General features: G+C 36.2%; 1 protein-coding gene across 7 annotated transcripts in view; it reads right to left on the bottom strand.

Moving 5' to 3' along the window:
• Positions 1–14,705, bottom strand: part of TAFA5 (TAFA chemokine like family member 5) — a 417,437-nt gene that overhangs the window by 312,424 nt on the left and 90,308 nt on the right. For 6 of the 7 annotated variants that reach the window (XR_008482828.1, XR_008482829.1, XR_008482830.1 and 3 more), the window contains exon 2: positions 4,032–4,118. The exons of the other annotated variant lie outside the window; for it this stretch is intronic. Coding sequence is in view for 2 of the 6 variants with exons in the window: in XM_054271642.1 (XP_054127617.1) it covers positions 4,032–4,118 (87 nt within the window). In the remaining 4 variants the exon portion in view is untranslated. The remainder of the gene's footprint in view (positions 1–4,031; positions 4,119–14,705) is intronic. 7 annotated transcript variants of the gene reach the window in all.

Here is a 14,705-nt window from a genome sequence, read left to right as displayed (position 1 = left end):
TCTCATTTTGCTTTATATGCTCCACCTGTTACAGGGAGCACCTTAATTTGCAGAAGCTGCTCTGACACATTTAACAGCACAATTATAGATGACTTGGTAACCACCCATTGACTAAAAATAACCTAGCAACTGAAGACACACTTGGGTATTTATACTTAGATATCCCAGAGGAACCCTTCACAGCTCCTGTAGCTGGGGAAAACATATGTATCTCACCAAATGCAGTAGGCTAGGAATCCTCAGGGGTGGGGGCGGAGGGACGTAGGGGAAGTGATAACATTGCACAGCTGAAAGATTTTCCAGACAACACTCTGCCAGCTAATCCAACTCCTATCCAACTAGCTCTGCAATTAAGGTTTCCTACTGAGAACCACGACAGCATTATGACCTGGGGAATTTTCTACATAAAAAACCTCTTTGCATCTGGGATTGAAAAATTTAGAGCGTTAAAATCCAGCTCCTACACTGATGGTATTTGCCACCATTACAGATCCTAAGGAACTCTAATGCCAGTATGCATATGAGAAAATACGTGAGCTGTGATGAATGAAGTGTGAATGAGGAGGGAGACAGGCAGCATATCCTCTGTGAAGAATCTGCAGTTCTGAAACTCATTCTTGCCTTCCAAAGTATGGATTATTTTAATTTTTAAATTCAAGATGTACCAAGTTGTTATACAACCTGTTCAGAAAGAAATATTCTGATGTCTGAAGAAAGAGACATTTAAATGTTGTGATTTAGTTTCTATTAGACATTATTACATATGCTATGGCTGCCTGTGGCTAGTTTTATATTTGAGCAGAAGAAGAAACTTGGAATTTAATGGAAAGAACCCCATGTATCTTAATGGAGAACTTGTATTACTGCAGTGTCTGTCTGCCCATTCTTTTTCTGCTTCTTGGTTTTTTTCTCGTTTATCTATGGCCTTCATCCGTTCCTGTCTTCAAACTATGCTTTTATTCACCCTAAATAGTTAGCAGACTATAGCAACAAAGAGAACTACTAATCTCAAAGAGAGACTGGACAAGGTCATAAGGACCTTTCTATCTGCCTTCAGTTGTAAGATTATTGTCCTGAAATGAAAATGAAGTGTTCAAGATGAGGTTGGATGGGCTTTGAACAACATGATCTAGTGAAAGATGTCCCTAACCATGGCAGAGAGCTTGGACTAGATGATCTTTGGAAGTCTCTCCCAACCCAAAGAATTCTGTGAGTTTATGATAATTCAGAGAGAGCATCAGACTCTTGAAACTCACAGCTAAGACTGTGCAAGGCATTGGCTCAAACATTCCAATGACTGTAGGGCTATTCACAAAAATCTCAATTAAACTCAGAGGGCTTATCTTGATATTTTTACTTTTTATATATTTTAAGATCGTCTGAACTTTTAAACACTTCTTGAATTAAAAGTGTTCAGTCTTATTTTCAGAAAAGGGATTTGTATTTTAACTGTGATGATTAACCACGTGAAATTAAGGGAATGCAGTTATGCTCCATGTTTCCAGCATGAATTCTTGAGGGTCTAGCTTAAAAACACACAACTAAAATGCTGCAACATTCAGGGAGTAAGTTTTTAATTGAGAATGAGACCCACAGAGAAAGCAAGGCTGAATACACACAAACTCTATGAGCCATGTCACAGCAAGCCTTTATAGAATGGCCAACACCAGTGTTGCATGGAAAAGTGAATAAGCTAACAGATTTGTAATGTCTGTTGTTTTCCTCCATCTTAGTGGAGGGGGAAAATGAAAAAAAAACCAACAATTCTACAGCAATGAATTCTGCTATACAAACTCATACTCACTGGCAACTTAAGCAATGAACTCTTTGACCTGTAGTTTTAACTTTAACCAGAGAACCTCCTTTACATTTCTTTAGATTTTGACTTCCACATTTTTCAAAATCTGAATGTTACAAAAATTGATTAGGAGCTGAAGTTAGGCCACTTGAATTCTTTCCATTAGCAATTCTTATTGTAGTATGTATAAAAGGGAGCTGCAGCAGAAGTGGTGCATATCCTGAACACCACCAGGCACCTCCACAGTAAGGTAGAACGGGTTCTGAACATACAGGGAAGAGACCACAACTGACTCTAATACTTGAGCACATTGGGTGATACTACTGAGAGAAGTAATCTTTGGTTGCTATTAAGCTGGTGAAGGGGAAACAAATATTTTTTCAGACAAATGTTAAGTGCAGATGGTTTAAAATTATTCAAAACCTTAAATAAACAGTTAAAATTGTTACATGCACAGAATTAACCATTATTACATTTTACGTATAAATTAAAATGGGTTTACCACTATGGCACTCTTTAACCTAATAATTCTCGTGTATTCAAGAGATTATCAGACGATGACATTAAAAGAGACAGAGAACTTTATAAAAGTTTCTTCTGGGTCGGTATTCAGGAATAAGTAAAGGTGAAGTGGTTGTTAAATATAAATCTTTAATCTGAGTATAGAAATTTGTTTGTCATTCTGAAATATAAAACAATAATTTTACAAGCCATTCATGTATAATATAGTCCACTTGATAGTAAAGAAAAAGTATTAGTGAATCTCTAGCTATTATTAAATGTGGCCAGTTAATACTAAATGGTATAAAACATTTTTTTTTTTTCAGTTGGAAAAAATTGTATTATTGAAAGGTAATCTCAGGTTTATTACTGGACTCTGTGGAATTAACACACTGGAGGCCTCTGTATTTACACCTGGGTAGGATAATGGCAGGATCTGCAGATTAATAGAACTTACTCTTGCATGCACAACCTATTCATTATTTGCTTGTCAGTTTGTTTTTGTAGGAAATTTACTTCTATCAGGAGTCCTATAACTTACTGTATTTGAGAAAGTAGCCACTGCGTAGAACCTTTTTCACAAAACCTTTTTCACAAAACCTAAACATATTTTAAGTCCCAAACAACCTCTTTGGTTTTGTTTTAAATTATGCTGTTCTAATAGGAAACATTTCTGCATGCTTACATTATTTTGAAATAGAAAGCTTTAATTACATCATGAAACAGAGCATCTTAGATTTTTGGCATTTAACAAAAAAACAGTACTAAAATATGACCCCTGGGTCATGGGGCAGTGACAGTGCACAGCCTGAACTAACTTCTGTAAAAATCATGGAGATATTGTAGCTGATTCAGCTGCATTTCAGCCAAAGCATTACAAAGAGCATTATACAAACATTGTAAGAAATAAAACATCCTTCTCTACAGCAGAATATACTCTCTCCTTGGACACTGCTTAACCTTAAACAGAGAAGGAATAGAGTGCCAGGTCCTGGAGGTTTTAGCATCACACCTGTGCTGGAATGTCTCAATCATCATCATACTCATTTTCAGGCTTTTAAACAAGAGATAAAAAGCTTTCTCTGATTTCTTAGAGTACACTCTGAAAGTCCCACATCAACAGCCTATGTACTCCACAGGTGAAAGTTCACAAGCCCTTAAGTTTTCAGTTGTCTGAACATAAATGAAAGGGGAGATGAGCCATGATAACTAATTGTTCCTGACTGAAAAGGGGTGTGCAAGGTAATATATAGATAGTAAGGATGATACAGGCATTACAGCTTGAATTGAGTATAAATCTTAAACTAGCAGATTGGTTAAGACATGCCTGCAGAAACAGCTTTGACCTTAAAGTCACAATAAAAATCTGTCTTATTTACCACACCAGTGTACTAATATACAGGGGTAGTAGACATTAGATTAGCATAATATTATACATTGAATGGCTACTATATTTAAAGCCGACCTATCAGAAGTGGGCAATGATGAATTGAAGTTTTTATGCATGAATTACCACATACAGATTAGACACTGCATTATTTTTTTTAAATACTTGTTACCTTTATTTTTAAGAAAAATATTTATTTTGTTTTGTTTAACATTTCAGAGGGAACTGAAGTCTATTCTGTCAGTAAACAACAGAATAATAGGTCAGTAACACAGTTTATAAACTCTGCTCTCAGTCAATGCCATAGTGCTTTGAGAATGTGTCAACACTCAGTGATTTCCTTACCCAGCTCAAAAGCATCTTGGAGGCACCCCGGGCAATGTCTCATATACAGCCATTGAGGGTTATCCGCTCCAAAATAGCTGTTATAATCTGAATGGAAGAACCATAAATGATTCAATTGAAATCATGCCTGAAAATGCAAAAGGAAACTAACACAGAACAAGCTATAACATTAGTGGGTCTAACAGTGTGCACACCTGAAGGTCTAGAATTGAAGACTTTGGTGTTTCCCTTGCAGTCATCCTACTCTATGAGAAAGCTACTTCAAGTTGCTGAGAACAGTACTTACAAAATTGACCTTTACTGTTGTTTAGAAGAGTTATTTTGCACCATTTCAGATGTAAACAAAAACATCCAGTCACCTCTGACACAACTGAAGCTTGGTAGAGGCTCTCTCCCCACCTTCTTTTCTCTTTGAAGACTTTAAGTGTTTATATCTCTCCTATGAAGTAGTTATAGTATAGTACATAGCACCTACCTAGTCATAGCCTTCATAGTAAAACTGCTTTCAGTAAAAACTCACAGGCTAAATACTGGATCCAAGTGCAGCTTTGTGATTTTTTTTTTTAATTTTAAGAAGAAATTTGATTGGAATTTTTTTTTCTTCCAACAGAAAAGTAATTGAATTCTATACATCAGACCAGATGGAATTCCCAAAACACATGACAATTGCTTCTACAATTGAGGGACTAGTAAAAAGCAGTATACTTAGTAGAATAATTGTTATGGTTAAAAAGGACATCTTGGATTTATTTTGAATGACAACTACTTTTTAAATTGTTTTCTCTTTGCCTACACATAACAAATCTTTATTTTCTTCCATTAGGAACCATAAGGTTTTAAAATACTTTGTTTTCAAAATCACTTCAGAGCAATAAAAGGGGGGATATAAGAAGCAGGTGTGTACTTTATGTAGTAAACTGAAATATCAAATAGTATGAGCAAGATAACATCTAATTGTACATTAAGTATCGCCTGAGGGATCAGCAAGGCGATCTGCAAGTAATCAGAAGTTATTTGGTTGAAGTAAACATGTGCAACTGGCATCAATCCTAAAGACATTCCAAAGGTATGAAGATGTTTATCAATCATGTCCTATCAAAATGTATAGAATCCCTATACGACCAATGACCTCCTATTGTGAGAAATAGCTGCATTTTACTTTGCCATAAGAGAAAGGCCTTACTCTTTCCAGATTATGTACCCTGCTGCTTCTCATACAGAAAAGCATTCTCAAGAAGGCAGTCCTTAAAAAAAAGAGGAATATAGTAACAGTTTCATTACTTTTTACTGTTTTATTTTCTCTTTGCAGGTATACTAACAAATATGTGTCATCTTATTTCTGACAGACACAACATAGAACAAAAATACTTTAACAGAACTTTGAATTTTCCATTGTTAGTGGTGATACTTTTTAATTGGTTGACTGTCAGAACTGAGTTTTGAAAACAGGTATCCTTTCCTTTTAATTTTTTTTCCACACTACAATAATCTTTAGCATCCCAATTATTTTTGTCTGATTCATACCATGTCTTAAAGAGGATTAATTTGACACAAACTATAAAAATATTTCCTATTTCTTTGAGAAGATAAAAATATTCCTTTGAGTCACAGTTTTCCTGAATATTTTGGTAGATACTTTAGTGTTGCTGCACTATGACAAAGTATTTTTACAGGAAATTTCTGGTAACAATGTATTTTACTAAAATAATGTTCAATAACCAGAGACATGAATAAACCAAAAATTGAAAAGGTGTTAGAGTGTACAACAACTGAGACAAAATACTGGCTCACTAACAATTGTGAAATGAAGCTTTTTCTCTTGACTTCATTAATAATTTTTTCTTCAATCATGCATCAATTTGAATTACAGAATCTTGAATTCTGATTACGAATAAGGTCCTGCATTTATGGAAAAACTGAAAGACAAGATGGTACTGAGTCTTTTGCTAAATCCAGAAAATAAGAACACATGACACTGGGAGCAGCCTGATGGTTGTGAATTCAAGTGAAGATTGGGAGTTGATGCTTGTGGCTCCTTTTGTGGTAAGCTTTTACAACACTGCAATGGTATATTCTTTTATTTTATACTTCCTCTATCCAGAATAGTGTATGTTATGTATGTGTATAATAGAGGACATCAACCCTATTCAATCCCCAATACTCAGAGAGAAAAGGAAAAAAAATTACAAAGCTCTTCTCTCTTGCGTTGTGAGGAAAGCCTCAACCATAGCAGAATATAATACTCATCTTGAGAAGCATTTACACTGTCACTCTTATGGGAATGTTGTTAAAAGCAATTCTATTCACTACATATTCAAACAATAGTGGAGGGATGGACTTCATGGCAAGCAAGCAACCTCATGAACCCCAGCCTGAATGAGGCCTGTTCTTTTGTATGTTTACATTTTCTATTTAAGTGCAATTAACTGAATTCCTACAGTTCAATACTTTTTAAGACCATGTCAATTCTCTACATTTAATGCAGTAGGAAAGGACATAGTATAGTGCAAACCATTGAGACATTCATAGAGTCTCTATCTTCTAATGACAATTTCATAAGCATTTTTGTTGCACTCAACCACTAAATTAGAAAGCTTTACATGGAAGCACAACAGATGTCTGTTTTTCTGAGCATCAAAAGTTGCAGAGCCCTCTTCATTGTCCTTACTGACAGCTCACATTCTTCCAAATATCTTACTTGTACAGTGTGTCTGCTGCTACTACTGTCTACAAACAAAAAACAAAACAAGCCCTAGTTTGGAAATCTCTCACTAAGTCTTTCCAAAAGCCTTGGGAATATTGTATACTCTTTTTTGTTCCTTGGTGCTAATTTCCTGAGCCCCACATTCAGATTTTAACACTGACCAGCATTCAGTCAGGAAAATGAAAATGAAGTTATAGTGGCTTACCAATTTACCTCCCATGAGCACCTTGTTAACCTGGTGTAACTGTGTGGTGTGTCTGAAGTCACACATGTGAGTGAAGGTTATTTCAGAAAGAAAGGACAGACTGAAAGAACAGCCTATATCCACACGGAAAAAGTAGAGTAGACATTTGAGCAAACTGTTTAACTTTAAAGGCAATTAGGCAATGAAATTACTTGCCTGAGGAGGTAGTTTAGACAATGTAATGAGAAGTGCTTAAAATAGAATAAACTGTTTGCAAGACAGATACAGATGTAAATAATCCTCCATGTTTTGAGCTAGATGAATCAGGAGAGGTATCTTTTCTATTCAAATGTCTGACTAAAAACGGTGTTCTCTTTCTTTGGGAACAGCTTTCCAACTTATGACTGTTTACACCTGTTCTGAATACTAAAGTGAAACTGCACTCCAAAATGCAGTTTAACCTCACTGTATCGTTATAAAGTGCATTTATTCATAACAAGCATCTATGAAAAACTTCCAACAAAAAAGTCCTTAGTCAGGGAGATGCACATTGTTGCAAAAATGGATTGTTTCTCTAAGTGCTTATATGGCCGCATTGCTATAGCATCCAAGTGCCTTACAAACATTAATGAATGTATTCTCACAACACCCCTGGGAGATAGAGATAGTATTATTAGCTAATGCACAAAGAGTAGCTTGTCCAAAGTCACACAGAAAGTCTGTGGCACAGCCAAGACTCAAAACTGTGATTTCCTGCCCCCTGCTGTAACCATGACTATATTCTCCTATCCATATACAGCATTTCAAAATTTGTTACATATAACCTCAGATCTTTACACAATAAGCCTTTCTGTTCAGCTGCAGATCCAACCACTGACGTAATAAAGAAAAATAACTTTGTTTATCTGGAAGCTTCATTACAGCAACAAATTTGCAGGTTACTCAAACAATGACAGTTATATGGACCATAACTGCTACTGATATATGAGAGCAATGAAAGAGAATTCCCTGATCATCACATTCAGAACAGAAGGCATCATATCCAGAACATGACTTTGATACCTAAATGTTTTCCTTCAGATAATGTACATTATACAGAGAAGTCTTGTTTTGAGAACAAAGGGAAGAAAAAAAAAAAAAAGAAAAAGAAAGGCTTGCTGTATTCCCCAAATAGTTTCTTGTGGGTAAACTATTTCTGCAATAAAAGGACATACACTGTATTTCTAGATGTAATGAGGTCAGATCTGGAGGGACAACTGCAGTAAGTGTATTTACACCTGAATATCAGAGAAGAGAATATGGCATATATTCTATATTATTATCATGTAAATATATGATATTGAGACATGATAGATAGATAGATAGATAGATAGATATAGAATAGTTTTGCAGTCATTAAATGGATTCATAGATCTGAACAAATGATAACAGGATTACTCTAAATTAGGAACACAGCAATTTGTCTTTTATTTTGGCAAAGGGGAAGCACAGGCATTAAATTTTTTTCTCAAGTGCCAAACAATTAAAAAAGAGAAAATTGTGGACAACTGCATAAATAATGGAAAATGGTATGATGGTATGGTGGATCACAAAGTGAATAGTGATCCAAAAAATACAGTATTAATGTAACAAAGTGAAGTATAATATTGGAATTTATTGGCAGAAACAGAAAACAAGGTAAGTAGTGTCTCCTGAATTTCCAACAGCGGCACTTTTCTCAGTTCATGGCTTCATTTTTTAAGAAAGATGCAGATAAATTAGACCTGGTTTTAATTAGATCTACAAGATAGGAAAGGGGGTTACATTAGATGCTAACTGAAAACAGCTCATCTGTCAGGACAATTAAATAAATAATGGAGCTGTTTATTATTGATAGTGAACCCACATTTCAACACATGTTTAAGAATAAGTTAATCCCATTGGGGTGATCCTAATTCTCATAAGAGGATAGACTAGACAGTGTCTTCGGATCTGTTTGAGCCTAACACATTTGATCACTGTTCAAACGATTATTCAGATCACTTATTGTTCAAAAACTCCTTTTGCAGAATCTCTTATCACCTCTCTCTCCATCTCTATTACTTTCTTTTCTTTTCTTTCTTCTTCTTTCCCCCATCAATTGTCTGTCTTTCAGCCCTCCCTCTGTCCTTTCTGTGTGCACTTAAAGTCACACATCCTTATTTGGACTGGAAATTCCTGAGATGTCTGCCTTTAGCAATCTTAGCATGTTAAGGAACATCCTATTCTTAGAGATCAGATATGTGTTCCCTACAGACTACATCAAGGTCTAAATTTAGATAAAATATTCTTTAAGCTGCTCATACTCTCATTACAGGACCAGAAAACTGCAATGCGTTGGTACTTCTGGGTAATTTTTATTATCATTTTTATTACCAAAGTAATAGGAAGATAGACTGTACATTAGCAAAATTATCAGGTTAGAGAAAAAGAGACTCTTGATTCTGAAGAGCTTAGCTCAGTTCAGTTGCAGGAATAGTTTCTCATTTTCTCTGGTTCTCCCAAGCACAGGGTCAGATTTTTTTGCCTGTTCACTACCATCACAACTACCTGTTCATGTTTGCACATTCACAAAACTTCCTCTGATTTAACCTGTGAATCATTCTGTTTCATAAAAACCAATGTCACGTGAAAGACAAAAAACTGTCCTGTACCATAAATTTGTCTCCTTTTATTCCTTTTGACACTGTTGACACAGGGATTGGGTAGAGATAAATGGAAGTGCATTCAAATGAAAGGATAATAGGATTTAATAGTTCATAGTTCCAGGTGAAATGCAGTCAAACAGGAGTGTAGGAACTGTTTCTAACAAAGGACTAAAGGAAGACTTTCCACTTAGAGCACCCTCTTGGAGATATAATCCCCCCTGGGACTATTTCCTAATACTGAAATCAGGCCATGTTATCTGGTTAGAACAGGTTCTTTGCCCTACTTTGTTCCCACATACATAAAGCTGACTGGGAAAAACTATTATGTTATCTGAAATTATACAAAAGCCATAATAGTATCAATAACTGTATTTTGAGTTTTGAAATTGCAGTCTGCATATCTCCCACTAAGAAGTACAGTCCCCTATACAAAAAATCCATATTCACTGGCACAGAGGTTATTAGAATAGCTATATTTATGTGCAGTTTAGAAGGGACAGTATAAAGGACTGACTAAAAGCTCACATGTCTGGCAAGTCAAGAAGTGCACACATGAAGAAAAATCCTTACTTGATGAGAAAATCAGCCTTTGTCTAGAATGTGCAGGAGCCTGCAGGATGCTTTTCAGACAATCTGGAAAGAAAGACTACAGAAGTTACAGCGGGTACCAGAGAGCCCACTTACAAGATGTTAGCAAGGGCCCTCTGCTGTGAAGTGTGTGGAGTGCCTGGCCAAACACTAATGAAGAAAGCCACAGGAATCCCATACTGGAAACTGAAAGTTAAGCAGTTAAATATGAACATATGGAGCTAGGCAAGCTGTAGGAGCCCCAGATAGTGGTGATGGTTTAGACAATAGCACTCATCATTCCTCACAGGATGATCATATCACTGAGAAGAATCTCAGAATTGTATCAGTTAAAATGGATGGCTTCACTTAAAATGGACAACCACCATCAACAAAATCAGTGAAGGGAGTCATGATGACTCAGTGAAAAAAAAAACCCAAACCCATAAAATGTCTCTTGGCATTTGGTCATGATCAGCATTGTGCTAATTTTATCAGGAACTAACAGACTGTCAACAGCATAGAGGGGGGAAGATCTTAGAGAATGGCATGTGAAGCACATTCACTCTTGTGAAAGGGGATACTTTTATTCTTTGTGTTAATAATCTCTGATATAATATGACAATGCTAAAATACAGTCAGAAATTTAGTTGTGGAGTAATGTTCTGTTACTTTTGATTTTGCTTGGTTTATTTTGTGTCAGTGCTTGACTGCTGGAAAACACAGGGCCTTTCTGACTTTCACACAAAAAACAAGGGCCCAATGAGTGAGAAAGGTTTGAGGAATCACTGCTAGCTATCACCTAGAATCTCAAATGAAAACATGAGTCTGCTTCATGTAGCTTCATTTCACTTGGTAACAGAGATAATTTCCTCTCATTTTACAGTCTTTGAGTCACAGACTAGTTGAAGTTAGAAGAAACTTCTGGAGATCAGTTAGTCAAATCTCCCTGCTCAGATCAGGGTCAGCTGGGGATACAGGTAAATCAGAATTTTCTGTGAGGATGCAGATCACCAAACCCTGGTGAACATCCTCTTCTAGTGTTCAAACACCCTTACAAATAATAATAATAAAAAATTTAAATTGTATTTCAATTTGTGCCCATTTTATCTTGACTCATCATAATAATTAAGTCAAAACTCAACCAAAATGGAAGGAGACTCTTTCTGAGAGAAGGGGGTGACAGAAGCTGTGGCTGTTCAGCTGAGCAGTAGCATGCAATACTAATTAACACATGGGTCTACAGGCCACCCCTGTAGAAAGATGTGTTCCATGAGCTTCCACATCCACAGAAATTTTACTGCAGTCAGCTCCACAAGAATCCTGACAATAACCTACATGGATAATGTTTTCTTGCTCCAAATCTTTATCTAGAATTTATGCTATTTCATAAGGACAACAATGACACCTACTTGGTGGTCTATTTCTAAGAAATAGAAATTGGCCAAACACTAACAAAAGTTAGAGCTAAGGCAGCTTACAGTGTTTATTGCTAAAACAAAGTTTAAAGGAACATTTTAAAATCCATGTAGAACATGCATATAGCATATAAAAATGAAAATATCAATAGGATTTTTAAACTTTGCTCAAATTATCAGAGATTAAATTCTTAATGACTGAGTAAAGAGGTTAAGGAAAATAAGAGCAAAGTGTTAATTGCATCTTTAAAATTCTGCTGATTTTATTTTGTTTAATTAAAGATTAACAGTTTGAACTCTTCCTCAATAATGAGTAAGATAACAGGGTAAAATCACATTCCAGACATTACAAAAAGAGGTATTGCAGGGAAGCTGAGAGACAATATCACATCATGCTTTTTTTTTTTTTTGCTTTTTTTTTTTAACAAAATAAAGGGAAAAAGAAGATACATAAATAACAAAGCCCCAGTACCCAATATCTTTATTTGCTTTCTCCTAAGCAATAAAGCAGATTCATTTTGAGCAAGGACTTTAGCACAACCCTCCTAAATGTTTCCATGATCCCAGAATGTAGCGCGATCCATAAAGAAGAACCTACAAAGAATTGTTTATGATCAATTATATTTATGATAAAAGGACTTTCAAAATCTCTTCTCTGTTTATTTCAATATAATTAATTTATTCTAATGCCTTCTATGCCCCTGCCCTGTCCTCCTGGTGCAGCGCTGCTGCCTCGCCCTGCCATGAGCTGTCCCTTCAGCACCACAACCACCACAGCAGCTGTGAACGACTCAAAGCCTCCCAATCAACTCCATCAGTTAATTGTCTCGTGAAAGAAGAGTGCTGCCATCCTATTCAGACTCTAGGGATATGTGTTTAAGAGACATAAATCAAACTATTCAAATTGAGATCTGAATTATGCATACGTGAAAGTAGTCATTTAGAAGAAACTATAAACTATAAACACTGGTAATTTTATAAACCAGTACTTGTAGAAAAGATTTCCTTCAAAACTATATATTTGATAAATCTATATGTGCTTGAAAATCCTGTCAAAGCAAGAAAGAATTTCTTCTCAACAACTAAGCATGCATAATAGAATTCCTAAACAGCCAGTAATTTTACTAAATCCCACTTTATAAAACTTCATTTTTTATATGGGTAATAAGTGTATATTTTCTTTCCAAAACATTTGAGTGTCTATATGATACAAAATTCCTTCTCTGTAAGCACTAAAAAGATCATATGAAACAACATATTTGATGTGCTGCAGAACTGTGTTTCTTAGTCAATAGAAAAAATGAAAAAAAAAAAAAATCAATCTGAGACTGCCACCTATGCATATACATGACAAGATGAGAATAAAAGTCCAGGTTTAAAACCAGCACGAAGTGCATTAAACTCTACAGAGACTATTTAAATAGCCACAAAGTTATTGTCTTCTACTACACATTTATACCTATAAATGCGCTTGCAAATTTCAGATGTAACTGAATGTCCTGGGTTCAGCTAGGGTGGAGTTCATTTCTTCTCAGTACCTGTTACAGTGCTGCATTTCAGATTCAGAATGAGAATGATGATCATAGCACACAGAAGTTTTGTTTTTCTGATACGTTGTGTTTATCCTTAGTCAAAGACTTCTTTTTCCTATTCTCATGCTTATGCAGTGAGTACAGAAGAAACTGGCTGGGAGCATGGCTGGGACAGGTGACCCAAAGAGACCAAAGGGTTATTCCATACCAGAGAACATCACGCCCATTATATAAACTGGAAGAGTTACTCAGAAGGGAAGTCCAACCTGGGTTCAGGAAGGAAGGTCTGGAATCTGTCAGCAGGTGGTGAGCAATTGCATTGTGCATCACTTGGTTGGTAGGTTGTGGGTTTTTTCTTCTTTTTATTATAATTTTTCTTATTATTTACCATTATCATTTTTTTTTACTGTATTTTCAATTATTAAAGTGTTCTTACCTCAAGGTAAAAGTTTTACTTCAGTTCTCCTCCCCATCAAGGGAGGGGGTTTGAGGTTTGAGAATGTGGCTGTGTGGTTTTTTATCTCCAGCTGGGCTTAAAACAACAGTCCTTTTTGGCACCCACTGTGAGGCTCAAAGGGTTGAGATAAGGACAGATCTGACCAGGGGATGTTAAAAGAAAATTAATAGGAACATTCATTGCATTTGTTTAACAGTTGCTAGTTACAATGTGGACGTACTTTCTCTCCTACTTGTGGCTTTTTGTGTGCATTATACCAGTAATACACTCCTTGCAGTGCATGTTCTCAGTGGTGTATTTCATAGGATTAGCTAATGGTGTGACAGTGCTGCTGGCTGGGACACCAGTCTGGTGTCTGCATCCAGGATTGCAGGCACTCTGTGCTTTGGGAGCCATCTCCTGGGAATGATTAACAGTCACATCTTTGTTGTTTTCTCCGCAGAGGAACGATCTGGTTTTTTCTCCCCTCTTTTTTCCTCTCTTGTCCTGCAGGCTGATTACAGTAGTTCAGAATTTTAAAGATTTTGGATATCTTTTGACTACCCTTGAAACCAAATTGCTTTGTTTTGGTATTTTTTTGTTAGGAGCATGTTGTTCTGTATGGTTCAGTTCTTCTTTAAGGTCATAAAAATAACTAAGATTATTATCCAGAGGTCTGCTGAAAAGCTGGATATTTCAGAGTTGTGGCATGTGTGGGATTGTATGGAGAAGTACCCAGGGCAGTTGGTACCTCTAACATGTTTGCACCTGACCTCTGAATAAGTCCAGAAGCCAGAAAAACGAGTAATTTTTTTTTTTAAAGTGTCCTGGCACCTGGCACTCCAAAGAGAGCCCAAATCACTGCCATGTGTTGGGGCCTGGCCCAGGTTTCTTGAGCCATAGTCAACACTGCTCAGTACTTGCAGGAGAAAAAGAAGGTCTCTAAATCTGACAATGAGACAACAACAGGCCCTGCAGCTGCTCCAACCACTATGACAGACACTGTGGCTGCAGTGTAATAGTTAAGAAGAATTTACATTTGCTCCTTTTTGATGTAATGGGGAGATTGTCCGCGCTGGAAAGTTCAGAACTCCACCTTGTGGTGGCAATTTTAACTGTAAGTTGAAAACTGGGGAGATGGAAAGGAAGACCGAAATGCAACCAAAA

Source organism: Melozone crissalis, unplaced genomic scaffold, assembly GCF_028551555.1.
Source record: "Melozone crissalis strain CALT ecotype California unplaced genomic scaffold, PUWL_Pcris_2 ptg000004l_1, whole genome shotgun sequence".
NCBI classification, from domain to species: domain Eukaryota; kingdom Metazoa; phylum Chordata; class Aves; order Passeriformes; family Passerellidae; genus Melozone; species Melozone crissalis.
Note: the sequence above shows the minus strand (reverse complement) of the source record. Positions and strands in the feature narration are given on the sequence as shown.